Source organism: Myotis daubentonii, chromosome 3, assembly GCF_963259705.1.
Source record: "Myotis daubentonii chromosome 3, mMyoDau2.1, whole genome shotgun sequence".
In the NCBI taxonomy this organism is placed as follows: domain Eukaryota; kingdom Metazoa; phylum Chordata; class Mammalia; order Chiroptera; family Vespertilionidae; genus Myotis; species Myotis daubentonii.
Genome location: NC_081842.1, coordinates 187,770,300 through 187,796,695, shown reverse-complemented (window position 1 = coordinate 187,796,695; position 26,396 = coordinate 187,770,300). Strand labels below are relative to the sequence as shown.

Here is a 26,396-nt window from a genome sequence, read left to right as displayed (position 1 = left end):
CTGATTGTCACGATGCAGAACGCATGGTAGGGGCTGCCTGAGGGGCTGTTTCTGAGCCCTGGGAGCCTCCGAAGTACAAAAAGGTTTTATTCACAGAAATAAGGCCATTTCCAGTGAGGGGAGGAAATGTAGGCAGGATGGGAGGTGCTGAGCTGACTGTCTCCTTCAGAAGGGTCTCCTGAATTGAATTGAGTGGGAGACCCCCCAGGAGACCTCGGAGCCACAGCGGAGTCCCATCCCCGGCACAGTCTGAGTTCCGAAGGAGGATTCAAAGGAGGGTGGGGTGGGGTGTGGTGGAAAAGTCGGCCTGTTACTGTAGATTCCTGCTCAGAGGCATGGCATTGATTCCAGGCACCCAGGATCAGCGCTGGGGGCCACCGGCAAGTGGGGTCACATGGGGGTGCTCCGGACCTTGCCCTCCTCCTCCCGGACATTCTCATAGGCGTTCTCATGCTCATTGGACCTGAAAGAGGGTGACAGGGGTCAGTATACCTTCCCTCCCATCGCCTTCTCCCTGCCCCATCCTGCACTTGTGAGAACAGCATCTTTCAGAGGAGACTTTTGAGTCCCAGAGGGGGTTCCCCTGACCACATCTGGTCTTGTGCACCTGACACTGGAGGTCTCTCATTACCACCCCCCTGAACCCCCTCCACTGAGCCGCTCCACACAGGCCCCACTGAGCCCCCTAATGAGACCACCTCCCCACTGAGCTCTCTTCCCACACAGAGTCTCCCCACTCCTCTCTTTAGAGTCCCTTTCCCCACTGCATCCTTCCTGAGTCCCAATCCACTCACTGAGCCCCTTCCCCCACCAAGTCCCTATCCCCTTCCTCTCCCCAAACTAAGGCTTCCTGTCCCCATGGACCTGCGGTCCTCATCAAGCCCCCGTCGCTCACCAGTCCCCTCGTGGGCCCTCTCTCCTCACTGAGCCCTGCCCCACAGGCGTCCCATCCTCCCCTCCAGCTCCAGCAGAAGCACCTGGTCCTGATGTCCCAGCCCCTGGAGCACCTCACCTGAAGCTGGCCGCCATTGAGGAATACTTCCCTTCCGTTCCTGCCAGAATCCCATCTTCCTTGTTGCCAACGGTCACGGCCATGTTCACGGGCTCCCTGGAGACAGGATTCATCAGGAGAGCTCTCTGGAGCCCTCCCTTCTTGTACCCCCTTCTCCCCACGTCCAGTAAGGCCTTGTCTGGGCTCTGGTTCTCACAAGTCCAAGGGCAGAGGCTGCTGCCCCTTAGCAGAAGCCCCTCTCTCCTGTGGGGTCCCTGGCAGCACCTGATTCTGGCCCCACTCCATGGACCCTCACACCTTCTGCCTGCTCTACGGTGGGAGCCACAGGTCCCAGCCCAAGACTGGCCGCCTCCCTTTGCGGTTCTTCTGGCTCAGCTGAGCCCCAGAGCAGACCCCGCAGGACTCAGGGTCTGCTCAAGATGTCCACAGGACTTTCCCAGGCAGCGGGAGCACCGTGGTCACCAGCCACTGAAGACAGAGCTGAGGTCAGTGGAGAAAGGGCAAAGCTCCTGGCCCCTTATTTAAGAGTAGAGGCCCGGTGCACAAAATTCATGCACTCAGGGGTGGGGGATCCCTCAGTCTGTCCTGCTCCCTCTCGCAGTCTGGGAGCCCTTCGGGGGTGTCTGACTAACAGCTTAGGCCCGCTCCCCTAAGCCAGCGGTCGGACATCCTTAGCACTACCGCGGAGGCAAGAGAGTCTCCTGCTACCACCTCTGCGCTCACCAGCCACGAGCCCGGCTTCTGGCTGAGCGGTGCTCCCCTTGTGGGAGTGCACTGACCACCAGGGGGCAGCTCCTGCATTGAGCATCTGCCCCCTGGTGGTCAGTGCGCATCATAGCAACCGGTCGTTCCACCGTTCAGTCGATTTGCATATTAGCCTTTTATTATGTAGGATTAAACCCCCTGAGTGTGGTCTCCGTCCCACCTCCCCGGAAACTGCTTTCCTGAGGGCCCCAGGGACCCGTACTGCTGCTCATCTTGCCTTGGACATTCCGCAGGCTGCTCAGACTTACTGGGTCCCAAATTAAACTCAGCAGTTGCCCCAGCTCTGCTTTTGTGTTCTGTGTCTCAGGAGCTGTCTTGTCAGAAGCCTAAATGTTTCCCTGTCCTTCCTCCCTCTTGCCTGCTGCTGTCTCCATCCCTCCATCCCAGGGGGTCTGATTCCTAGGCAGCAGACAGTCTAGACATGCCACCTCTCTGCATCCCCTTGTCACCTCCATCATCCAGACTCTCTCCTGACCTCATGCCCAGCCTCCGCATTGCTCTCCTTGCACATGCCCACTGAGGGCAACCAGAACCACTTGCAAACTTGCACTAGATCCCCACCACACTGGGGAGAAGCCCACGGTTCAGCACATCGCTGTGCAGGGCTCTGCTTGGCCTGGGCCCATGCCTTCATCACTGGCCCATCTCGGACCTCTCTGTCCCTCTCTCCACCCATGAGATCTTGTGTTTCTCAGTGGGCTGTACAGGGCTACTCCTTGCACTGCGGCCCCAGACCATGTGGGTGAGAGCTGGGGCAGCTGTAGCCTTGCCCCCGGGGTTGGCAAATGCTGAGTGGGCCAGATTTCAGCCCAGCCCCTCTACCTCGGTGCCATGCCCTTAACTCAGGACCCCAGGGCTCTCTTCCCTGACTCCAGTCGCCATTCCAGGCCACCCTATCCTGAGACTGGCTTTGGGGTAAAAGTGCAGTGGAGGCCTTCTTGGACCACCCCTGCTCTCCAGATGGGTCAGGCCTGCACCGCACTCTGCTCTCCCCTTAGGGGCAGTCCTTGCACCTCTGCCGACTGCTTTCAGACCTGCCTCCCCTGCCAATGGGGAGCCTGTGAGCACAGGGGTGCCTGTCTCACTGCCCCTCTGTACCCCCGCGTGTGGCACGGCAGCTGACCCCAGGGAAGGACAGAGCCTTCCTTTCCAGAGGTTTCACAGCCCCCATCGTGGGCTGGGCAGCTGTATTAACTATACAGATAGACTCTGAGAAGAGGAGCCATTTCCCCACCCTCCCAGTGAGTGAGCACCGAGCAGTGGGGCCTCGCAGGCAGGTCTGGGAGCCAGTGAGCTGGTGCTGTAGCCCAAGACGTCGGGCCTTTTACACCATGAGAGGACTGGACCCTGGGTTTCTGCTGGAGCAGTAGCCATGGTCCTGGGGCCACCCTGCCCGTGGTGGTCCAGCCCCCAGGGTCCCCAGGAAGCACTCACGGCTCTTCTTGGCACCAGAAGTGGTTGACAGCAAAGGCGATTGCCACGAGGACCAGGAACACGGCCATGGCGATCAGGCCCTGCATCCAGGGCTGCAGGTTCCCCAGGCCTGGAGGAAGGGAGTGGGGGTGCTGCAGTGATCTGGCCACAGTGGGGCTGTGAGTACAGAGTAGGGGGGAGGGCCTTTCACCCCAAGGGCTGGGGCCTGTGCTAGAGGTCCTCAGCCAGCTGCCAGGGCCAGAGGAGACCTTCTGGGTGGCAGGGATGGGAAGGAGGACCCATCGGACACTCCACTGAGCTGAAGAAAGAAATGGAGGTTTGGAGGAAGGAAGACAGGAGTTCAAAGGAGGAATGAGGAACTGAGGAGGGAACAGGCCTCATAATACCGTGTCTGAGGTCCAGGCGGCCCAGAGCCCCCTCACCATGGGCTACCTGCAGGGCCCCATAGGGAGTGTCTGGGCCACAGGGACCAAAGGGCAGCCCCCTGGACAGCCAGCCTAGGCCAGCCACCCAGGGGTGGCAACCCTCCTCCCTGGCTCCCAGCAGGCTGGGCAGCCCAGCGCTGACAGACCGGGCTGGCATCTGGAAGATCCTGTTCTGTAGCAGGAGGGTTCCTAGTGCTGGGTGGGGCATGGGAATGAGAGACAGGCTTGCTGCTCAGCTTTGGGTGCCCAGGTGCCCAGAGAGAGTGGGGAGTGGGACAGAACGCAAGACAGAGGGGCTCTCCTCTGGGTCGTCGGGGCCAGGAAGGAAGCTTCAAAACCTGACCCCTTTCAGCTCCTCCAGCTCCGTGCTCAGGGGGTGAGGCCCTGTCCATGCACATCTCTGCCTTCTTCCCCTTAAGGGTTATGTTTAACCCTTGACACCACCTCTATCCCTCAAGATTTCTCGGACGTCTCTGTCCTCAGCCACTGGCAGCCCCAAGGGCTCTTAACTGCCTGGGCAGCACTGTGCCCCGTGAGCCTGAGGAGCCTGGCCCCACAGAGGACATGCACGCATCAGCAGGGAGAGGTCTCAGGAGGGGACAGAGGCTAGCAGGAGGCTTCAGAGGGGTCCTGCCTCCAGCCCCAAGCACCAGCATCCTAATGCCATCCTCTATTTTGAGGCGCCAGGCCGGGCATCAAAAAGCTCACTCTGACTCAATCTCACTTGAAAGTCCTTCCTTAAGTCTACCCTAAAGCCTCCTGCAGGAGTGAAGGCCCTGCCTCTTCTCAGCTCCCTCTGAGCCGGCAGGTACTGGGAAGGAGGCAGGGTTTGGGAACTCTCTGGCCTATGGCCAGGTCAGATCTTGCTTCTCTCCTTGGGTAACAGAAGATTCACAGCGTGGTTACCCTGAGTTTCATACTTGCCAAAAAGCAATGTTTTGGAGTCATTGTTTCCCCTAGAAGCAATGGTTTAGACACATTTTTCCTCAGGTTAGCGGGTTGCTCAAAGATTAGGAGTTAGGGCTCAAGCCCTTGGGGGGGGTGGCCCTCCTTGCTTCCTCTGAAGTCTGCAGCCAACTCCCTCCAGACACATCTTGTGGCTCTGAGGTGAGGCAGAGCAAGGGGCAGAGCCTGCGGTAGGAGAGAAGAGTCCAGACTTAGGCTGCAGATGTAGCCTCACAGTGCAGGGCAGACACCAGATCTTGGGGTGTGGCACCTCACTGGTGCCAAGCTCTTCCACGCCCCTGACACGGCAGCCACAGTGGGAGGTAGGCAGGGCGGCTTTATTGTCCTCATATTACGGATGAGAAAGCTGAGTCTCAGAGAGGGGTAGTGATTTGCTCAAGGCCACACAGCAAGACAGAGGCAGAGCTGGGCCAAGAACTCAGGTAGGTGGTGGGGACCACACTGGAGCACTGCCCCCTACCAAGGACAGGAAACTAAAAGGAGGGCTTATGCCAAAGCCATGGGCACAAGTGACAGCTCGGCCCCTCCCCTGGCACAAGTGGCTCAGCCCAAACCCTGCTCCCAGGACCCAGGCATCTCTAGGGACATTCCTGCTCCTAGAGCTTGCGTCTCAACTCCTCTCCCCGATCCTAGACCCGACATTTCCCCTGTTGCCTGCACTTCTCACTCATGGAAAAGAGTCTCAGGCAGAAATCTGGCTCCAAGTTCTCGGCCTTTGGAGGTTCCTCCATGACTCCAGCCTCTGCTCCCCTGTCGGAGCTGCAGGTGTCAAGGGTGGTGACAGAGGCCAGAAGACACCCCTCATCCACACCTGGTACCAGCACCCAGCCCAGCCCTCCGCACCACAGCCACCGCGGGCCAGTCCTGTGCTCACCTTGTTGACAGCTGGCGGGTGGCACTGCGGAGAGCAGGCCCAGAATGAGCAGGCTGAGGGCTGACATGGCTGCAGGCGGCTCACAGGCCTCCCCTGGGCTCCTGGAATCTGTGAGGTCTGTGGGTGTGTGCTGAGATCAGCCAGAGCGTAGCCCCGCAGTCTGGCCCTGGAGGAGAGGAGCTGGTAAGGAAGAAGACAAGTGGGAGGAGGAGGGAAGTGCAGAGAAACTGCCCTCCCTCCCATGGTAATGAGCTGCCAGGCCTGGCCTCCCTGGCGGGTGCCCAGCCCACAGGAGCTGGCATGTGAGGTCACCTTTCAGAGTCTGGCTAAGGAAGTGGGTCTACAGACCAGGGGATGTGGGGAGAGTCGGGACCTCACCTCCAAGCCCAAGGCCTCCCCAGAGTTTTTACATCAGCTCCCCCTTCCTGGCAGGAAGGCTGGGCTCTGGGAAGAGAGTGACACATTATTGCTTCTGCCCTGAGTGAGCCCATTGGGTGGGGCCCTTTGGAAGGCAGACAGGAGGATTAAGAAATTTGCTGGTTGGCTGGGGGAGAGTGGGGCAAACCCCAGAGGCCAGGGAAAGGTCAAAGCTACCCCTCCGGCAGAGCCTAGCCTATTTCCTGTTCTCTCACCTGTCCCTACTCAGCCCAGACCCAGTCCTGGGACACAGTCCTGAGTCACAGTCCTGGCTTCTGTCCCTCTACGCCTGCCCGGTGCTGCACAGTAGCTCTCTAAATCCACCCTCTCCCGTGGGGGTCACGACAGAGGGCCTAAGGTTCCCAGGCCCCGGGCTTCTCTACCCAGCCCCGCTGACCTGGCTCAGTTCAGCTCTTCCTCTTGGCCCCAGATGTGGTTCCTGGGATCTGGGTGGAGCTTCCCTGGAACAAGATCTGGGCTTGGTCAGAAGTCTCTCCACATACATCTGGCCCACTTGCACCCATCACAGAGAGACGAGTGGGGGAACACAGCTGGGCTGTGGAGGACAAAGGAAGGACACCCTCAGGTGTCAAGGTCCAATCTGGGGCTCTGGACCCCCGAGCCTCAACCCTCAAAATCACATGGAGTTCATCGGGCCCCAGCTCAGGAACTGAGAATGACCCAAGTGCCTGTCGAGGCCTGGGGCCAAGGTTATGCCGGGTCTCCTAGCCCCCTATGCCCCGGGACTAGGGGAAGCCAGAGATGCAGAGAGTCCAGCTCCCTAGACACCAAGAAAGAAGAGCTAGCAGACAGGGGCAAAGTCTCAGAGGTGGAGGGTCCCCAGAAGCCAGAGCATGAGCTAGAAACCCCTCCACAGCTTCCCTGGCCAGAAGCCACCAGACTGCTGCTCACAGGACCTCCTGGGCAGCCCTTTCTCCTGCAGGACAGGTCTTCTAGGGCTGACACTCAGACTTTACGCCTCATCCCTGCTTCCCCAATTGCATGGGTGTGGGTGTGCACACGGCAGTGCAGTGGGCCCATTTCCATCCAAAGATGGGGGGTCTCAAGGTGATCCAAGGAGGCTTGGCTTACAGTCCAGTGGCCCCTCCATACATGGATATCCTGCTCTGCCTCCCTATCCCAGCTTGGTGTCCTCAGAATCTTCTGGCACAAAGTTTGTCTAGAACCAGCACCATGCATGTTAATGAACAGCCACAGGTTCACTGACTGGAATGCCAGGAATGGGGTTGCATTTGACAAACATCCACAATGCCTTCTTCGAGGGTTTCAAGCAGGGGCGTCCGGAGGTTTGCTTTTGAAAACACCTCTGGACAGAGAGTGGAGAAGGAAAGGGGAACGCAAAGACTGGAGAAAGGGAGAACATGGGAGGCTGTACAACAGCCACACCGCCAGGGCTGTGGCCTGCACCAGAGAGAGGCAGTAAGAATAGATCTGAGCCCTCCTTATGAGGGGCCGTGGCTGCTAGAACATGGTGACTAGCGGGAGTGGGTGGAAACAGGGAGGAGCTGAGGGTGACTCCTGGCTTCTGGCTTGGGTCGCTGGTGAAAGGTGGGGCCCAGGACAAGGCAGAGCAAGAAGCTTCAGGACGTGGGGAGGAATGATGAGCTTGTGGTGCCTGTTGGCCCTCCAGAGGAAAAGGTCCAGAAGGCAGTCAGATCCCAGGAATAGAGAGTTAGGTCCAGGAGCCATCTGCGGTACAGCATGGGTAACTGAGATATGAGAGTGCCAGTCTCCCAGGCCGTGTGTGTGTGTGTGTGTGTGTGTGTGTGTGTGTGTGTGTGTGTGTGTGTGTGAGGGGGGGCGGGGCGGGGGAGCAGTGAGAAGCCAGGACATGCCCCAACACATAAGGGTCTTTCATGAAAGAGGAGTCAGGATAAAGCAGGAGGAGGAAACCCCAGAGGAAGGGGTGTCCCAGAAACCCAGAAAGGAGAATCCAAAAAGACGTGGACAGGGAAGTCGCTGCTGTGAGCCCCCTCCAGCCAGCGACTCACAAGAGCAGCCCAGCCTTTCCCATCAGTCCCCAAGTCCCAGGTCCTTCCTCCCTTACCTGAGCAGCACCCCCACTTCCCTAAAAAGCCTGGGGAAGTACAAGGATTCCCTGGGCCATGCTTTGGGGGTGGGGGGAGAGTGGGATAAGCAGGAAGGACATCAGGTGACCAACAGGAGGAAAACACACCTCCCAGGTCAAAGTCCCAAGCTTTAGAGCAAAACAAGTTGTTCCGGAAAGGGGAGTGTGGGTGGACACTGGCTTTGAGGCTGGTCCCTGCTCTCTGGGTGTCCTCATACAACTGAGGGGGGTCATCTCCCCATCTGTATGGACACAGCCCTGGGTCCCCATGGCAACAGGTTGGGCCCCCCTAACTGGTCTGGCTTGGAGCCAAAATCTGGACTCAGACCTCAGCAGCCCCATAGGGGTGGACCCTGTGTCCTCATCTCTGAGCTGCTGCTCCATCAATGCTCAGTTCCTTCCTCCTGTTCCCAGCCCTCCTGAATCATCTGCCATCCTGAATCATCAGGCTCCCTTAGGCCCTCCATGGAGCTCATCCTTGTGTGCTTACCCTTCAGAAAAGCCCAAGTGGGCTGACTGTTCCCCCAGTCACCTTTCTGCCCACCTCATCCTGCCTGACATTCCAGTTGTTGCCAGCAGGTGGCAGAGTCCAGCTCCATCCCAGACTGGTTGTAGCAAGAGAAAGCAGGATAGATAGTACGTTCAAGAAGGGTGCTGAGAGCACAAAAATAAAAGCTTTTCTTGCTCATTCTTATAATACTTTGTCTCATTAATGTCTTTGCTGCAAGCCTAAGAGCACCTGGAGACTTTGCTTTGTCCATTCAAAGAGATCCTGCTTAAACCCCTTTAGGGCTCCCAATAGCTCTTAAGATAATATGCAGACTCCTTAGCCTGGGCTTGAAGACCCCACATCCTGCCCTTACCTTCCTCTCCAGCCTCATCTGGCCCCCGTGCCTCCTGTCAGAACTAACAGTAGCCCAGCGCTCTCCTGCATCAGGCCTCTCCACACTTGCTCTTCCCTCTGCCTGCACTGGTCTTCCCGTCCCATTTGCCCGCCAGATGCTAACAGATCCTCCAAGTCTTGCTTAAATGTTACTTTCGCCAAGAGGCTTTCTTTTACCTCTCCTCTCCCCCCTCTGAAGTTACTTCTTCTGTGAGTCCTCCCTGCTCATCTCTTACAGCCATTATCACAAACTGCAATTACTAGTACATATTGATTTCTGTGTTCCCTCACTTGTCTGTCTCCCCAGGTACAGAGCGCCATGCCTGAGCACACACCCAGAAAATACTTTATGAAAGTAAGTCTCAGTATATTCAGTACCCACCTGTGGCCTGACAGCTAGTGGAAGCTCGGAGAATGCTTGAGTGAATAAAGCATTTTAGCGCTAGTTGGATCCTTCTCTTTCTCTAGCCTCTAGCTGTGGGGACAGAGCCTAGGTCTGATTCATCTCTGTATGTCATCATAGCTCAGGGAAGTTGAAGCTATCCAGTCCAGAGTGAGAGTGAGCTCCCCCCTCCCTAGAGGTGTGCAAGCAGAAGCAAAGAGCCAGGTCATGCAACAGGAGCATCTACATAAGGGGCCTGGCCCTTCCAGCTCTGGAAGCCTGTGACTCTGTTAACAGATTAGAGGAGATTTTTGTATTGTAGTCAGGTTCTGAGGAAGCGGGCCGGTGAGGGCTGTGTCTCCCCGCAGACTCAGCCTTTCATCCACCTGGCTCCCCTTCACTTAGCAATCCCTTCACAAGGGCCCGTGGGCAGAACTCAGAGATTCATGAACTTGCATGGGCAATACATCACAGCTGTTATTCACTAACCTCTAACTGAAAGTTACCATTTTCTTCCATTTAGGAATGAAGGCAACAAACCAGTGTCCCTGTAGTGTGTTCATGCTGCCATGCACTGTGGCAGATATCTGGAGATACCATGTATGCTCATCTCTATGGAAGTATAGCAGTCACTGGACCTTCCACTAGATCGTATTATTTAATACAGTATAAAGACACACATGACTTACTATATTACAAACTTACATTTTTAATATTTTGGTAACTGTGTTTCAATATAATTGATTTCCTATGCTATGCTACACATTTTATTGTATGCATTTAAAAACGTCACTCTGGCCCTGGCCAGTGTGGCTAAGTTGGTTGAGTGTAGTCCCGTGCACCAAAAAGTTGCCAGTTCCATTCCCGGTCAGGACATATGCCCAGGTTACAGGTTCGATTCCTAGTTGTGGTGCCTGTGGGAGGCAACCAATCAATGTCCCTCTCTCTCTCTCTCAGGGTTCATGGGGCTCCCCAAACTGCCAAAGGCACAAAAAGGGTTAAGAAGTTCTGACCCACCTGGGAGCCTGTGGCAGGTTGGCAGAAAACAATGCCACTGGAGAAAGATTGGCACGCTCTAGACAGAAGTTTCCTAGGATCGGGAGCTGGGAACTATGGTCAGATTGAATAGGTGCTCATCCCCCACAGAGAACCCTGTGCCTGGGAGCAAGAAGGGACAGCAAGCAGCCCTCAGAGCCAGCCAAGCCGGAATGTACTGTCTGTGACTCCTGGGTCCTAGGCTACTCCACTGGGCCAGTGAGATTTATGGCCAGGACCGCCCAGTGAGGGAAGATCAATCACCTCTGCCTGCTGCCCACTCACTCAGCCAAGACACTGACGGGCTGGCTCTGCCAGGAGCCCTGCCTGCCAGCAGAGGTCCCAAGGCCAACTTTTTACCAAGTGGTTCCAGCACAGCCCCGCTGGCCTGTCCAAGGCCACGGGCCGGCTGTGGGATCAAGGGGTGCTGGTTTCTAGGAACAAGGGGTTCCTTCTGGCCTAACTGCTTATCCTGAGTAGCATGATATTGCTCCTCATTTTTCAGCTGGGGACACTGTGACACAGAAAGGGACAGTCACTACCTGAAGGCCGCACAGTGAGTTAGTAGGAGAGACAGGGCTGAACCTCAGACATCCCTGTGTCCAGGGCTCAGTCCCTCTGTCAAGTACCAACTGGTTGGTCAGTTTTCCAAATAGCATCTGGCCTGCTTTCATTCATTCACTCAACACATATCTACTATGGGACTGGAAACACAGGAGCGAACAGGACAGAGCTTACATTATACAATTATCTGATTACAACTGCACCAAATGTTTCAAAGGAGATAAAAGGGTGCTAAAAGTATATAATGGAGATACCATCTAGTCTGGGGGCGGTGGGGTGGGGGGAAGGCAGTGTAAGTCTGAAGTTTATTCATTCATTCAACAGATATAGATTGAATACCTCCTGTGAACCAGGCACTATTGGAAATGCCAGGAATACAGCAATAAACTAAACAAGTCCCTGTCCTCAGAGAGCTTATGTTCTATCAGGGTCAACCAGGAAACAAACAAACAGATAGATCAAATGGGTCAGCTAGGGAGATGGGAAAGACAAGACAGGATCAGGAGAATGGAGTGCTGGCAGGGCAGGGGGCACTAGTTCACACAGATTCGTCAGCGAAAGCTCCTCTAAGAGGTGACGTCTGGGAACAGAAGTGAGAGGAGAGGAGAGGATCACATTCAAGGTGAACAAATGGCAGTGCAAAGGCCCTAAGGAAAGAGCTTGAAGGGCGTGTCCATGAGGCCGAGGAAAAGGGGGAGAGAGGACTGTGTTTTGAGGGTAAAGCCAACATAATTTGGAATGTGAGAGAGAGAGGAGCCAGGGTGGTTTCAAGGTTTGAGTCTGCTCAGTGGGATAGACAGCAATGGGGAGGTTCAGGAAGGACAGGGCGTTATTGTTCAGGATGCAGGAGTCACAAGTTTGGTTGGGAGATGGGTGTGTGAGTCTGGAATTCAGAGGCGAGGTCCAGGCTGGAGAATTGCATTTGGGAGGTGTCAGGTGCCGGAAGCCGTTCCATCCTTGCTGCTTGACACAGTGGCTGCAGGGAAGAAACATCTGCACAGTATATGTTCCAAGGGACCTGGCATATATGGCATACTGTTCTTAATATGTTTGCTCCCCTTCTATGAGTTCTAACCAGGGCCACCTCCCCGAGAAAGGTTGTTTCCCCAGGTGGGAATGTTTCCCTGGAGTTAGGGATTAACGGGACTAGGGAACGGAATAAATCAGTAAAACCCCCTAGTGTTACAGATATACCATGTACTACTTCTGAGGAACTTAGACTAAGACTGTTAGCAATAAATTTAGGACTTGCTAGGCCCACATCCCCAGGGGTCTACCCACCATCCCCAGGAGTCTACCCACATCCCCAGGGGTCTACCCATCAGAGAAAGTACCAAAGCCTATACCCCTAAAAACCCGCCAACCCAGGGCAGTCCCAAGGAAGACCACCAGCAAGGCTAAAAGGACATAACCTTTACTTAGGCCATAGAACAGGAAAATCTCCTTCAGTTATTTCCTTGGAGCAGTAGAATAGTGACCTTGGAATAGAAATAGCAAACTAGCCCATATTATGGAACACAGAGACTAACCTTTAGAATAGAATGTAGAAACATAGACAATAGATAAGATTAAAATCAACAGAGCTAGATAGAGATAAGATTTTTAGCAAAGGTCAGATAAGGAACTATAAACATAAAACAAGGAACTGTAGAAGGTCAAAGGAGGACCCAAAATATACCATGATGTAACTATAGAGGCATCCTTATAGAATCAAATAGTATAAATACAGCTGTAACAGGACAATAAAAGAAGAACCTAACTATGCTGATCATCTGAACGCTGTCTCCGTGTCCTTCATTCTTTTCTGATGCCGTCCACACCTTTGGGAACCCCTGGACCACTGGGGCTGGACCCCAGCAGTCGGGCAGCGGTGGAGAAGCTCCCAGGACACAGAGAGATCTGAAGTGCTGGAATTGGGGAAGGGCAGATGGAAAGGAGTGCAGGCAGGGAGATCAGCCTAGCTGGATAGCAGAGGACAGTTGGAAAGGGGTCTTGAGCCAATGTTATCACCCATAAGGGTTTAATCTCCAACATTTATAGGGAACTCATACAACTTAACAAAAGGAAGATAAACAATACAATAAAAAAATGGGCAAAGGACCTAAATAGACACTTTTCAAAAGAGGACATTCAAAAAGCCAAGAGACATATGAAAACATGCTCAAAGTCACTAATCATCTGAGAGATGCAAATCAAAACAACAATGAGGTACCATCTCACACCTGTCAGATTGGCTATCATCAACAAATCAACAAACGACAAGTGCTGGAGAGGATGTGGAGAAGAAGGAACACTCGTGCACTGCTGGTGGGAATGCAGACTGGTGCAGCCACTATGGAAGACAGTATGGAGTTTCCTCAAAAAACTAAAAATGGAACTCCCATTTGACCCCATGATCCCACTTCTAGGAATATATCCCAAGAAAACAGAAACACCAATCAGAAAGGATATATGCACCCCTATGTTCATAGCAGCACAATTCACCATAGCTAAGATATGGAAACAGCCTAAGTGCCCATCAGCAGATGAATGGATTAGAAAACTGTGGACACAGAACCTAGACACAGAACCTAGACAGAACCTAGAGACAGAAGAACTTCGCTGGAGAGAACATGGCAAAAGATTCTGGACAGAAACTGGCCACAGAACCTAGAGACAGAACCTGGCTGAAGAACCTAGAGACAGAACCTAGCAAGAGAACATGGCAAAAGATCCTGGATAGGACCTGGCTACAGAACCTGGCAGGAGAACCTGGACAGAACCTGGCGACAGAACCTGGCTGGAAAACCTAGCGAGAGAACATGGCAACAGAACCTGGCAACAGAACATGGCAGGAGAACCTGGATAGAACCTGGCTAGAGAACCTAGACACAGAACCTGGCTGGAGAACCTAGCGAGAGAACATGGCTAGAGAACCTAGACACAGAACTTGGCTGGAGATCCTAACCAGAACTTGGCTAGAGATCCTGGCTAGGCTGCTGATCAACTGAACGCTGTCTCCGTGTCATTCCTTCTTCGCCGACTCCGTCCACACCTTTGGGGACCCCTGGACCTGCTGGTGTGGGACCCCAGCAATCTCCTTTTATAACAACTGTATGAGGAAGATATTAATATCCCCATTTTCCAGAGTTTGCAGTTAGCATGTGACTTGTGGTATGTTCCAGTTGTCAGATTTATTCAAAATAAATGTATTAAGCATCAAAAAAAAAAAAGAAAGAAAGAAAACTGTGGTACATCTACACGATGGAATACTATGCTGCTGTAAAAAAGAAGGAACTCTTACCATTTGCAACAGCATGGATGGAACTGGAGAGCATTATGCTAAGTGAAATAAGCCAGTCAATGAAGGAAAAATACCACATGATCTCACTCATTTATGGATAATAAAGACCATTATATACTTATGAACAAAATTAGATACAGAGGCAGAGCAGCCTCAAACAGACTGTCAAACTACAGTGGGAAGGCCGGGGAGGGTTGGGGCAGGAGGGGAGGGTAAGAGATCAACCGAAGGACTTGTATGCATGCATATAAGCATAATCAATGGACATAAGACACTGGGGGGTAGGGGAGGCCAGGGGATTTTCAAGGGTGGGAAAAAAAGGAGACATATGTAATACTCTTTGTAATACTTTAAGCAATAAAACAATTTAAAAAAAAGAAAGGGGTCTTGAGGGTCTTGCAGGACCTGTGAAGAGGTTTGATCTTTACCTTACAGATAATGCAGAGCCAGCGTAGGGTTTTAGGCAAGGATGTGACAGGGGAAATCTTGCATTTCTGCAAGATCTCCCCTACCACGGCTTAAAGAATGAATTAGACAAGGCAGTGAGCATTGAGTGGGCTGTTTTATTGGGTTGGAGTGGAGGTGGGGGGTAGGTCCAGGAGAGAGATGGTATGGCTGGGACTAGAAGACGGTGTGTCATGAAGAGAACTGGGAGGATCAAAGAGCAACTTAAGGGGTACAACTGGCAGACTAAGAATGTGGGGAGTGAGGGATGCAGAAGAATAAAGGTGGCACCAAGTCTCCCATCTTGGACAATGCTTGGATATTGGTGCTATTTTTGTTTGTTTGTTTGTTTGTCAGGTTAGTTTGTTCATTAGATTCCAATATAAGTGAGATCATATGGTATTTGTCTTTCTCTGACTGGCTCATTTTGCTTAGCATTATAATCTCTAGCTATCCATGCTGTCCCAAAAGATAAGAGTTCCTTCCTTTTTACAGCCACATAGTATTCCACTGTGTAAATGTATCCACAGCTTTATTATCAACTCATCTACTGATAGGCACTTGGGCTGTTTCCAGATCTTGGCTATTGTAAGTACAGTAGGTCCTCGGGTTACATCGGAGATCCATTCCTACCGCCTGATGTAACGCGATATTTGCCGTAAGTCGGAACCCACCTACGTAAGCACCTACGTCACTCACATGGAGCACATACACAACAGTAATGAAGTGAAACAGTAAAAAATTTAAAAGAAGATAACAATTCCTGACCTTTACTCATGGTAAATGAATAATAAAAAACATAAAGCACATATGTACATATGTCAAAATGACAGAACTTTTTTTTTTTATAAATACTGTAAATGGGAGATGGTGACATAATCATGAAACGACGTATGTAACCTGAGGACTGCCTGTATGCTGCTAGAAAATAGGGGTGCATATATTCTTTCTGATTGGTATTTCAGAATTCTTATTATATACTAGAGGCCTGGTGCATGAATTCGTGCATGGGCGGGGTCCCTCTGGGTGGCCTGCAGGGATCTGGCCGAAACCCACAGTCCAACGCCACCTGCAGGTCCAACCCCGCTCATTCTGGCCCCACCATGCCTGCTGCAGACTTGCGCCCAATTATTTCCTATCCGGAGAGGCTTGTGCTGCTGCTGCAGCACCCACCAGCCATGAGCCCTGCATCTGGTGCCCTCCCAAGGGAAGTGGCCTGTGGGATCGGGCTGAAACCGGCTCTCCAACATCTCCCGAGGGGTCCCGGATTGCGAGAGGGTGCAGGCCAGGCTGAGGGACCCCACCGGTGCACAATCGGGTCAGGGAGGGACCGCAAGAGGTTTCCAGGGCATGTCCGGCCCATCTCCCTCAGTCCCGATTAGCCGGACCCCAGCAGCAAGCTAACCTACTGGTTGGAGCATCTGCACCATGGTAGTCAGTGCACATCATAGCAAGCAGTTGAGCAGTCTTAGCATATCATTAGCATATTATGCTTTAATTGGTTGTTCAGTTGTTCTGCTGTTCGGTCTATTTGCATATTACCCTTTAGGATATAGGATTCCCAGAAGTGGGTCACTGGATCAAAAGGCAGTTCCATTTTAATTTTTTGAGGAAACTCCATACTATTTTCCACAGTGGCTGCACCAGTCTGCATTCCCACCAGCAGTGTACTAGGGTTCCCTTTTCTCCACATCCATGCCAGCACCTGTTGTCTGTTGATTTATTGGTGGTAGCCATTCTGGCAGGTGTGAGGGGATTTTAATTTTAATTTATATCTCTCTGATGATTAGTGATGTTGAGCATTTTTTTTTTCATATGAATATGACCATCTGTATGTCTGCTTTGGAGAAGTGTCTATTCAGGTCCTTTGCCCAATTTTAATTGGATTGTTTGTCTTCCCGGTGTTGAGTTGTGATGCCATTTCTTTAACTGGAGAATACCAGAAGAGCAGCAGGTTTCAGGGAAAGCATGTATTAATTCATTTAACAAACTTTCTGAAGTGTCTGTTCTGGGCCAAGCACCATTCAAAGCACTATAGCTCCACTGCCCTGTCCTAGGGAACTCACATGTTAGTGGATGAGACAAGCAATGAGCAATGAGCAATGAGCCCAATGTTGGGTTCCAGAGTACATGGGCTGAGTTCTCAGACAGCTCAGTGTGTATATCTGGCACTCCTGGGAGACATCTGAGCTGGAAATAGAGGCTTAGGATTCAGCAGTTTGTGGATAGTGACTGAAGGCCAGGATAGGGAAGGATGAGAAATCAGACCAGGACCCAGCCCTAAGAAATGGACTGGGAGCAGATCTTCTGAAATGAAGGGAAAATAAAGAAGCAACACATATTGCCTGTATACCACTATGATCAAACCACAAGCATCAGGCATGCCTCACATTTCAGGGCCTTTGGAGTCATGGGACTGATTATAATTTATCCTAACCAAAACTGTTTTCCTCCCTTGTTACTAATTTTGCCATTAATCTCTTAAATATTTGGAGAAGCTGATATTTTCAGTCTGAAAAGGAACAGCCTTGGGAGGGTCTCTTTCTCCAAATATTTGTAGGGTTGTCCCAGATCAGGGAGAGAAACTGTGCTCTGTGTCTCTGGGCCTGGAGCAGGAGAAGATGAGAGCAGACAGAAAGGCTGGATTTGGTTCAGGGAGAGAAAGGCCTGTCCCAAAGAGCTGTCTAGTGAGGGCAGAGATGACCCTAAAAGGTGGTGAGCTCCCCACCCCAGAGGTGTGCAAGTAGGAGCTATGAGCTTGCAGAAGGGAATAGAGAACAGCAAGGGCAGGGGCAGGGGTACATGGTCTTAATGCTGGAGTTCCTGGAGCCCAGGATAGGTGATCTGGGGTCAAGACCCCCACTCACCACTAGCTGTGTCACCTGAGCAAGTCTCTTCCCTTCTCTGAGCCTCTGTTTCCAGTAATGCTGCACTGAACTGGCTGGAGGGTAATGCATCTGAACTCCTTGTTGGCGTGGACACGTGGTAAGTGTTAGGATCACCAAGATCTAAACAAGAGCATCACAGGTTGGAGCCACACAGCCTGTCCCAGACCAGTCCTTTCTCGGAGCAGAAGCCCCAGCAGGGCGGTGAGAGGCATGACAGACCACACGCTGGCCAACATGTTCACCGCCTGGAACTCAGTCTAGAAGAAGCCACACCCAAACCAGGGGACCATTTCGTACTTGAAGCTTTTGTCTGAAAGGTCAGACTTTGACCTTTAAAATGAAAATCACTGTAAAAGGCTGGAGCTGCAGGCAAAAGTTAAACAAAATGCAAATAATTTCACAATTTAAAAAACATGTAGATTTTTTTCTAGATGAACAACAAAAATGTTCATTAGTGAAGTGGGCTGAATTTGTGATTTTGTTTGTTGATTCAATTTTCTTCTGTTCTTTCCAGAAATTCTATAACAAGGAATGTTTATTTGGGGGAGGAGGGGAAGGGTGTGTCACAAAATTCATAATTTAAAAATAAATGTTCCTAAAAAGGCAAAGTTAGGTCACTTTTCCACATATTTAGTAGTGCTCTTAAATAGCCCAAAAGTTAACCAAGAGCCTCTCTTTGCTAAAGAATCTGTCCCTAACCAGGCAGGGCCACTAGGGCTCTGTGGCAGAGCCTGTATGTCTGTTTTCTGCCCCTTCCTGCTTTTCTGGAGAGGCCTCCAGGTGCCAGGACACACGTAGGAAGTGCCTGAGTTTGCCCTCCTGCTCAATCCATGGTGGCAGAGAGACATGTAGCTTTATTAACGCTGCCGCTTCTTGAAGATATGGTTACTGTGTGCCAGACACTATTCTCCGTGCCTCCAATCCATGGCTCATTGAATCCTCACAACACTATGAGGTGATTGCTATATCCCCATTTTACCAACAAGAACACTGAGGTTCAGAGACATCAAACTTAGTAAGTGGATCCAGGATTTCAATCCACGTCTATTTGACACTAATGCTTTTTTAAAAAATATATTTTATTGATTTTTTTACAGAGAGGAAGGGAGAGGGATAGAGAGTTAGAAACATCGATGAGAGAGAAACATCGACCAGCGCCTCCTGCACACCCCCCACTGGGGATGTGCCTGCAACCAAGGCACATGCCCCTGACAAGAATCGAACCCGGGACCCTTCAGTCTGCAGGCGATGCTCTATCCACTGAGCCAAACCGATCAGGACTAACACTAATGCTTTTAAGTATTATATTATGCTTCCTCCTCACAATAAAAAAAAATATATCAATTACTAAAAAGGTATACAATTAGAACCCCAAGGAAGGAGCCATTCAACTACCTTGGAGAAAGAAAAGATCAGGGAAGACTTCCAGGAAGAGATGACATTTGAGTTAAACTTTGAAAGATGACTAAGAATTTACCAGAATGTGGCACACAACCTTACAGAGTGGATGTTCAGTAGATATTTTTAATTAAGTCAACTATTAAAGATTTTAACGGAATGTATGGATGAAATAACATGTAATTTGCTTAATAATAATGTATTTCAAGAATAGGGAGTGTGGGGAGGAATGGAGGTTTCGATGAAATAAGATTATCCAAGTGAATTATTGTTGTGTTGATGGACGGATTTATGTCACATTACATTATTCTCTCTCTTTCTCTCTCTCTCTCTTCCCCTCCATATATATGCAAAAGTATATTTACAGTTGTGAGTACATGAAACACAGAGTTTATCTTTGTATTATTATTAATTACTATTCCTACTTCATAGGAACAACTGTAAACCTACTTTTGCCCCACCTTGTATATATATTACAATAAAAGTAATGGTCCATTTGTGACCACTCATCCTGAGGGTCTGATGAAATAATTCAATAAAGATTTCCTGAGCACCTCCTCTGAGCACCCCCACACTGGGCATGATGGAGCCACCAGTGGCCAGTGGCACACTGCCCCAGCATTGACCAGCTCACAGACAAAAGGATTCAAATACAGGCAGCTGGTGAGCAGCAGCCAGATATGGTCCAAGGCTCTGTGAGTTCAGAAACAGGAGAGAACCCCATCCATGGGGGGAACCAGCAGGTGCAGCATCTGAGATAGTTTCACACACAGAACTGTTGCTGTGGTGGGAGTCTGCAGGAAGGCACCTCCGCTGTGCAAAGGCTTAGAGGTGAGAAAGTAAGAGATGATGGGTGTGGAGCACTCAGGGAGCTCAGCAGCCCCTTAAGAGGAGAATAGGGCAGCATTTTTTCATCCTGACTTTAAACTAGCGTGGCCACTCTTGCTCCCCCTTCCACAACCCCCCCCCCAATCCCTGTCCATACCCCCAGAGACTGGGAGCCAACAGAGTGAGTGATGGCAGGCTAATCATGGCCCCTTGGGTCTGAGGAGGCCCCTTGTCTCTCTCCGAGGACCCTCCAACAAGGACAAGTGCAGGACAAAAGCATCGCCTCCCCCTCCTCGCCTGCCACTGCCCTCATTAGCATCATACAGAAAACCTGCCAGCTCATGGCAGCCAGGCAACTGGACAGGCCGGCCCAGCTTTGGCAGAGCCCCAACTGAGCAGATGTGGGCCAGGAAGGGTCCTGTGGCCGATCCTGCCCTGCTCCCCCAAAAATAACCAAGCCAGGCAACCACCACCCTGTCCTGCCTGCCTCATAAGCCTCTCCTTACATTGCTGTGTGGTCTGCTGCAGGCAGCAAAGCCAAAGAGAGGTGGAGAAGCTATAATCCCTCAGTGATGGCTCCTAGGGTGATACAATCTGAGGGACTTAGAGACCTCAACATTCCATTGTCATTAGACCCACTGTCAAATCTTAGCATCATAGACCAGGGCAATCGCAGTGTGTTGAGACCTCGTTTAGACTGCTGCTTTAGAACACGCCTTCACCAAACAACAGAATTGCAGCCTCCCAGGACTTCAGCCCTGAGCAGGGCAAGGCAGGTAGCACATCAGAGCTATGAGATCCCAGGCCATCCTGGGCGAGATTGCCTGGGGGCTTGGGGTTGGGAATGCCTGTATCTGTCTGAATCCCACCTATTCAGGGGCGATGGAGAGGGGGCGTGAGAGTGATGGGGAAGCCTGATAGCCCATTGAACACGCAGCTCCCAGGGGACAGCTGGAGAGAGGGGCGGAGCGCTCAGAGCAGGAGCCTTGGCCAGCCTGTGTGGGAACAGCCAGAGGGCAGAAGGCCTGGCCCCGGGAGATGCCACCAGAGCCTGGGACTCAGGAGCACCACAGGTCCCAGGCTGCAGAGGGTGAGCTGGGAAGGGCTGCAGACCTGGGGCTTCGGGGGTCTCAGCTGGCTGAGCTGTCACCGGGCAAGGGGTGGGAAAGGGTTTTCCACCCAGGTCCCGTCGCTCCACTGGGTCTCAGAAAGGCAGGGGTCCCGAAGGGGTGGGGGGCTCAGTAATGGGATGGCAGGTGGGCGGGGGGCAGACAGGAAGAAAGGATGTTATTGCCAGATTGCCATCTGCATAATAGACCGAGTCAGGAGGGGTTGTGTCTTCTCCAAGAATCAGGGAACACAAAATAACAAATAGCCAAACCTCCCGCCCCCCGTGTATGGGCGGCCTCCCATGATTTCCCCTCAGAATGGTCCCGTCCTAAGGGCTGGGACTGTGTGGTACTTCCCTGAGATCCTGGCAGGTTTCATGGCTCCACCAGCTATGGGGTGACAGAACTGGCTCCCACATGACCTTGGGCGGTTCACTTACTCTCTCTGAGCTCAGTGTTTCCTCGCCTGTAAAATGAGAGTGGTTGTCCCCTCGCAATGGGTTCTTGGGAGATACAGAACGTGAGACCGCAGGACTGAAAGTGCAGTCTTTTGGGATAAATGCAGTGAGGCTGACCTGTGGTGACCCACATCCTCTTCCCCAGCTACCGGGGTCTGGGGTCTGGGGCCTTTGGCCTGACTCTGCCATACCCTGATCTTCACTGACGATCCACAGAGCATCTCTTCACCCTGGGGGAGTGGCATTTTAATAGGTCTACACACAAGCTCATTCAAATTAAACAAAATAAAATTTTCAGTTCCTCAGCAGCTCTAGCCACTTTCCAAGTGCTCAACAGCTGCCTGCGGTTAGTGACTACCACACAGGGCAGGGCAAATATAGCACATGTCCATCATCACAGAAAGTTCGACTCAACCGCACTGGCTAAAGGGGTGAGAGTGCGGTTTGGGAGTCAGGAGATCTAGGTTCTAGCTCCAGCTTAGCTCGTAGTTCATGCTGAGTTTAGACAAGTCCCTTTGCTTCTCAGAGCCTCAGTCTCTTCATCAGTGCAGCCCATCCCTCACGCTGTGTAAGGCAGGGCACAGTCAATGCTTGATAAGGACCTTTTGATTGATTCTGCCTCCCCACCACTTTGGGTCAGTACCATGTGGACCTGGGGAAACAGTGGAGGCTGAAGGACCCACCTGCCATCCCCAGGCGCCAGCAGTTCACGAAAATACCGTAGACCCTGGAGCTTGTTGGGCAGGCTTCCCTGAGTGTCTCCACTGTCTCCAGGCAGCAAAGCTAGAGCCAGGAGGGCAAGTCCTGCAGGCGGCCCATACGAATCTTTCCAGGGGCTTACAAAGGCCTGACTGTAGCCTGAAGACCCCAAACTCATCCCTCCCAAACCCAGCTAGAGGCCTGGGCAGGGCCTTGGGGAGGAGGCAGCCGCAGGGGCTGGTTCAAGGGGGAGGGGAGGCGTGGGGAGTCAGAAATGCACTATCAGCACTGCCGTCCTCCCCACTTCCTCTCTTCGAACGGATCACATCCTGTTATTGTGTGGACAGAGAAGGCCAGGAGCTGCGGAGGGAGGCAGGGCTCGGACCAGGCCAGTGGGGAGAGAAAGGAGGAGCCAAAGAGAATGTGGCAGCGGGCAGTGGGTAGCTCCAGCAGCCCTGCCTGACCCCAGGTGGCCTGGGCAGGAGTAGGGTACCCAGCAGGGAGGACCAGTATCCCTGGAGCAACTTGAATTTGCCATTGAGAGAAGATGCTGGGGCTCGGGACAGGCTGTAACTCCCTGCAAAGGCACCTAGAAGAAAGGAAATAGTACCTCCTCCAAGAAGCCTGCCCATCATCCTCTTCAAGCTCCTTCAAGCTGGCCCCCCAGCATTGCCCAGCATGGGGCAGGCCGGAGGAATCCCTGCTGCTGTGAACGGCTAATGTTCCCACTTCTCCCTCTGTCCTTTTCCTTTCTTCTGCCTTTCCCACGTACAGCCCTATCCCAACCCCATTCCAGCATTGGGTTTAATACAGCTGCTTTCTATGAAACACAAACACCTTCCTTACATATATTATTTTGAAATCCCATGGCAGCCTTGTAGATGGGTGTTAAGATCTTCATTTAACAGACAAGGAAACTGAAGCTCAGAGAGGTCAAATGATTTACCCAAAGTCACACAGCAGGTACAGTAAGTGGCAGCCCTGGGTCTTAAACCCAGGTAAGTCTGACCCAAAGGCTTGGGTCTTCCTGGGGCCCAGCTGCCTTTCCTGCTCAATCCACCTGTGCCCTGGCCTTTCCCTCCTAGAGCTGACAGCACATTGACTGTCCTGACTGCCCAGGAGCCTGTCTTCAAGCTGAACCTGTTGGAGGCAAGCTCTCCAGAACCCACACTGATTGTCGTGGCCCTGGGCAGATGGCTGGACCAACTGAGCTGCTGTCTCCCCCGTGGCACAGCTGAGGCCTATCTGCTCTAAAGCCGCTAACTCTCCACTGGGCACTTCTTCTCCTCCTTCTGAGGGGCACTGAGCACTGGCTCTGGACTCAGACCAGAATTCAAATCCTAGGTCCCCTTGATGAAGCCCCCATCCGCTCATTTCCTCCTCTGGGCAATGGAGAGGATGCCCTGGGCCATCTTGACTTAGTCCTTTCCTGACTCTGACTCATGATAATGGAGCCTCTACTGCTGTTCGTGGTGCCCAGCACAGGGCCTGTCCCCAGCAGGCTGGTCAGAAGTGTTTGCCTGGCTCACATGGGCCATAGGCCAGAGGGATGTCCTGGATGTTGGGGGACTATTCACCGTTTTTCAAGCAGGAAGGGGGTAGTGGGCAGCATGAGGAGGCAGGCGGCTATGAGCAGACCAGATAAACAGCCTCCTCATCTTCATTACCCCCACCTCTCCCCATCCAGGTCCAATATGATAACCAGGCTACTGGTGTGTAGCCTGAGAAAACTCACACCCTGCCTCCCTACTTCCCCCTACCAACAAAAGCAGCCCAAGGCCCTCTGCCACCCTAGGGGCAGAGCTGTCCACCAGCCCTTTACCAGCCCAGGACCATGGTGTTGGGGGAGGGGGGAAATGGAGCAGGCATTTTTGTAGAAATGACCCTGTCTCCCACCCACCCACCTCCCCTCACTTTTTCATTTCATGTTGCCCTCAAAACCGCACTAGAATATTCCATACAGGGTAATAGTCAGCACATGTTGAAAGGGACCTGGGCCAGATCTGACATAGGGCACCAGAGAGGAAGAGCCAAGTCAGACATGGTTTTGCCCTCATGAGCTTGGGTTTGAATCAGGAAGCAGACAAGTGGACAAACAGCAGACACACAGAGGGAAGGAGCGCCTGTGGGGACACATAGGAAGTGGCTGACCCCATAAACGCTCCTGGGTGGTGAGGACAAGTTAACCAAATGAAAGGAGGGCGGGAGCAGAGGATGGGTAGAAACAAAAAGTGCAAAAACTGGACAGCTATAAAGAGAAAAAATTGCAGTGTGGAACAGAAAGGATAGGACAATAGGAGCAAAGAGAATGAAGGGCAGAGTGGTGAAGGGAGGCTGGAAAGATCAGCAGGCCATTCGGGCATGACCCCCGGTGTGGTCCCTTCCCTGTGGTGGGCACAGGTTGTCCTGGGAGGCAGGAAGCCTGGTCCTGCCCTGCCTGCCACAGCTGTCATTGTTTATGGGACATGTGAGCCTGGGAAGACTCCTTTCCCCTCTGGGCCTTCATCTCCCATGTGGGGTACTGATCCCCAGGGCCTGGGCAGCCTGGGCACTCCGCAGCTTCATAGTCTCCTCCTTGGTGCCACAGGGCTGATGGGCTCTTCCTGGCCTCTGTAGACATGGACAGCCTCGCCTGCTCCTGGGAAAGGACCTTCTGGAAACGGGTGTTCTTTCATGACAGCCAGGCTGCTGCCCCTCCCCCTCCCCCTGACAGACCCCGTTCTCACTAAAGTCATCAGCGACCTCCACATTGCCAAATCCAGGCAACCCTTCAGGCCTTTCTTTGCTTGACTTCTCAGAGGCATGGGGCTTGGTTAATCACACATACGTATTTGCTTTAGCCTCTGAACCACCACCTCTCCCGCTGTCCTCCCACCCCTCTCACTGCTGTGTCAGCCTCTGTCTGTCTCTGATCTTTTCGTCATGCTGCCCCTCGGGCTTATGAGCACAGGTCAGGCGCTGGGTCCCGGGCCACCCACCACTGCCACCACCACAACCCGCTGATCTCCCTGCCCCAGAGCTCAGTCTCACCATCCCAGCTGCCTGGGGACCTCCTAGCCATGGGCTAGGGAGAGACACAGTCGTCCAAACCCAAAGAGCTTCCCTGCAGGCCAGAGCATGATCCCAAGTACTGTTGTGCTTTTGCCCTCAAAGCTACAGTTGGAAACACCCAGGACAGGGTGGTCAAGATCCAAACCTGGCGGGATGAGATAAGCTCACCCAAAGGAGCTGTGGGCACCTTGAGTTCCCTTCTTGGCACATTTCTTTTCCTTAATACTAATCACTTTCCAACTTACCATATAATTAACACATTTGTGATGGGTGTGTGTGTGTGTGTGTGTCTGTGCGCATGTGTGCGTGTGTGTGTGTGTGTGTGTGTGTGTGTGTGTGTGTGTTTACTGTCTCCTTGCTAGAATTTAAGCTACACAAAGGATCTTTGTTTTCTTTATTGCTGGATCCCCAAGACCTAGAACAATACCCAGCACATTGGAGGTGCTCACTAAATATTTGCTAAAAGAATGTAATAAAGGAGGATTGGTACTCCATTGGAAATGCCCGCCTGACCTACTGAAGATCCAACAGTTCACATGTAGAGGCCTCCCAATAACCCAGAGTCCCACCTCTGAATGTCATTCCCATCCCTAAGCCTCCACTCGCTACCCCCAAAGCCTCGACCACCTTCCCTGAGCCCCATGTGAGAGACCTGTACCCCTCAATCCTCAAGAGCCAGGCATTAGAGCTGTAGCCTCAACTGAGCCATCAGGGAACCTGGGAGCCTACCTTGGTGAGACTTGAATCTGTCCTGAACCTATGATAAAAGCAACTGCCCACCCACAGGAGCTGAACCCGACACAGAGTGGAATATCCATGGGGCCACCCTGGGTGGAAAGCATGGGTGCAAAATGCTGAGAAGGGGGAAAAGAATGGAAACCTTACTGAGGAAGCCTCAGGGAGGGGGGATTCCCCCTCAGAGGACAGCTGAGTCCTGGAGGTCCCCATTTCAGAAGAGACAGGTTCTTGCCATACCTTTCCTTTTAATGTCCCAACTCTCAGGCCTAGGGTGCAACATGCAAGCACAGAGTCCAATCCCCTTTGTAAAACTTTTATTTAGAAATCTTCCCAATATATCCTTATATATACACACACATCGTCACCACATGGGTTTTGTAGCTAGAGTCACACGCCCACAGTGTTGGCCTCTGGGCTGTACAAAGGTCAGGTACCTGGAGCGATTACTCCTCTTCTGCAGAAAAATGCAGAGACCAACGTAATTCATCAGTTCATCACGTACAGTACAACATTGACGGAAAGTGCTGGGCCCGCCCACAGGAACACTGCACTATGTACATGGGCAGGGGCAAGCCTTCGGCGGGGGCCACGTACCATTGGCATCACAAGTACGACCAGACCACCCCCAAAGGCCGAGATAGTTGTCGGCTGACT

At 52.3% G+C, this 26,396-nt stretch overlaps 1 protein-coding gene across 1 annotated transcript; it reads right to left on the bottom strand.

Annotated features, from left to right (window-relative positions):
* Window positions 1–69: 69 nt before the first annotated feature.
* PDZK1IP1 (PDZK1 interacting protein 1) lies at window positions 70–5,877 on the bottom strand. Its single transcript, XM_059689677.1, has 5 exons — window positions 5,855–5,877; window positions 5,477–5,642; window positions 3,212–3,320; window positions 1,013–1,108; window positions 70–463 (listed from the first exon to the last, which is right to left on the bottom strand). The coding sequence occupies exons 2-5, from the start codon at window positions 5,541–5,543 to the stop codon at window positions 391–393; spliced, it is 345 nt and encodes a 114-aa protein (XP_059545660.1). The 5' UTR covers window positions 5,544–5,642; window positions 5,855–5,877; the 3' UTR covers window positions 70–390.
* Between the last annotated feature and the right edge of the window lie 20,519 nt (window positions 5,878–26,396).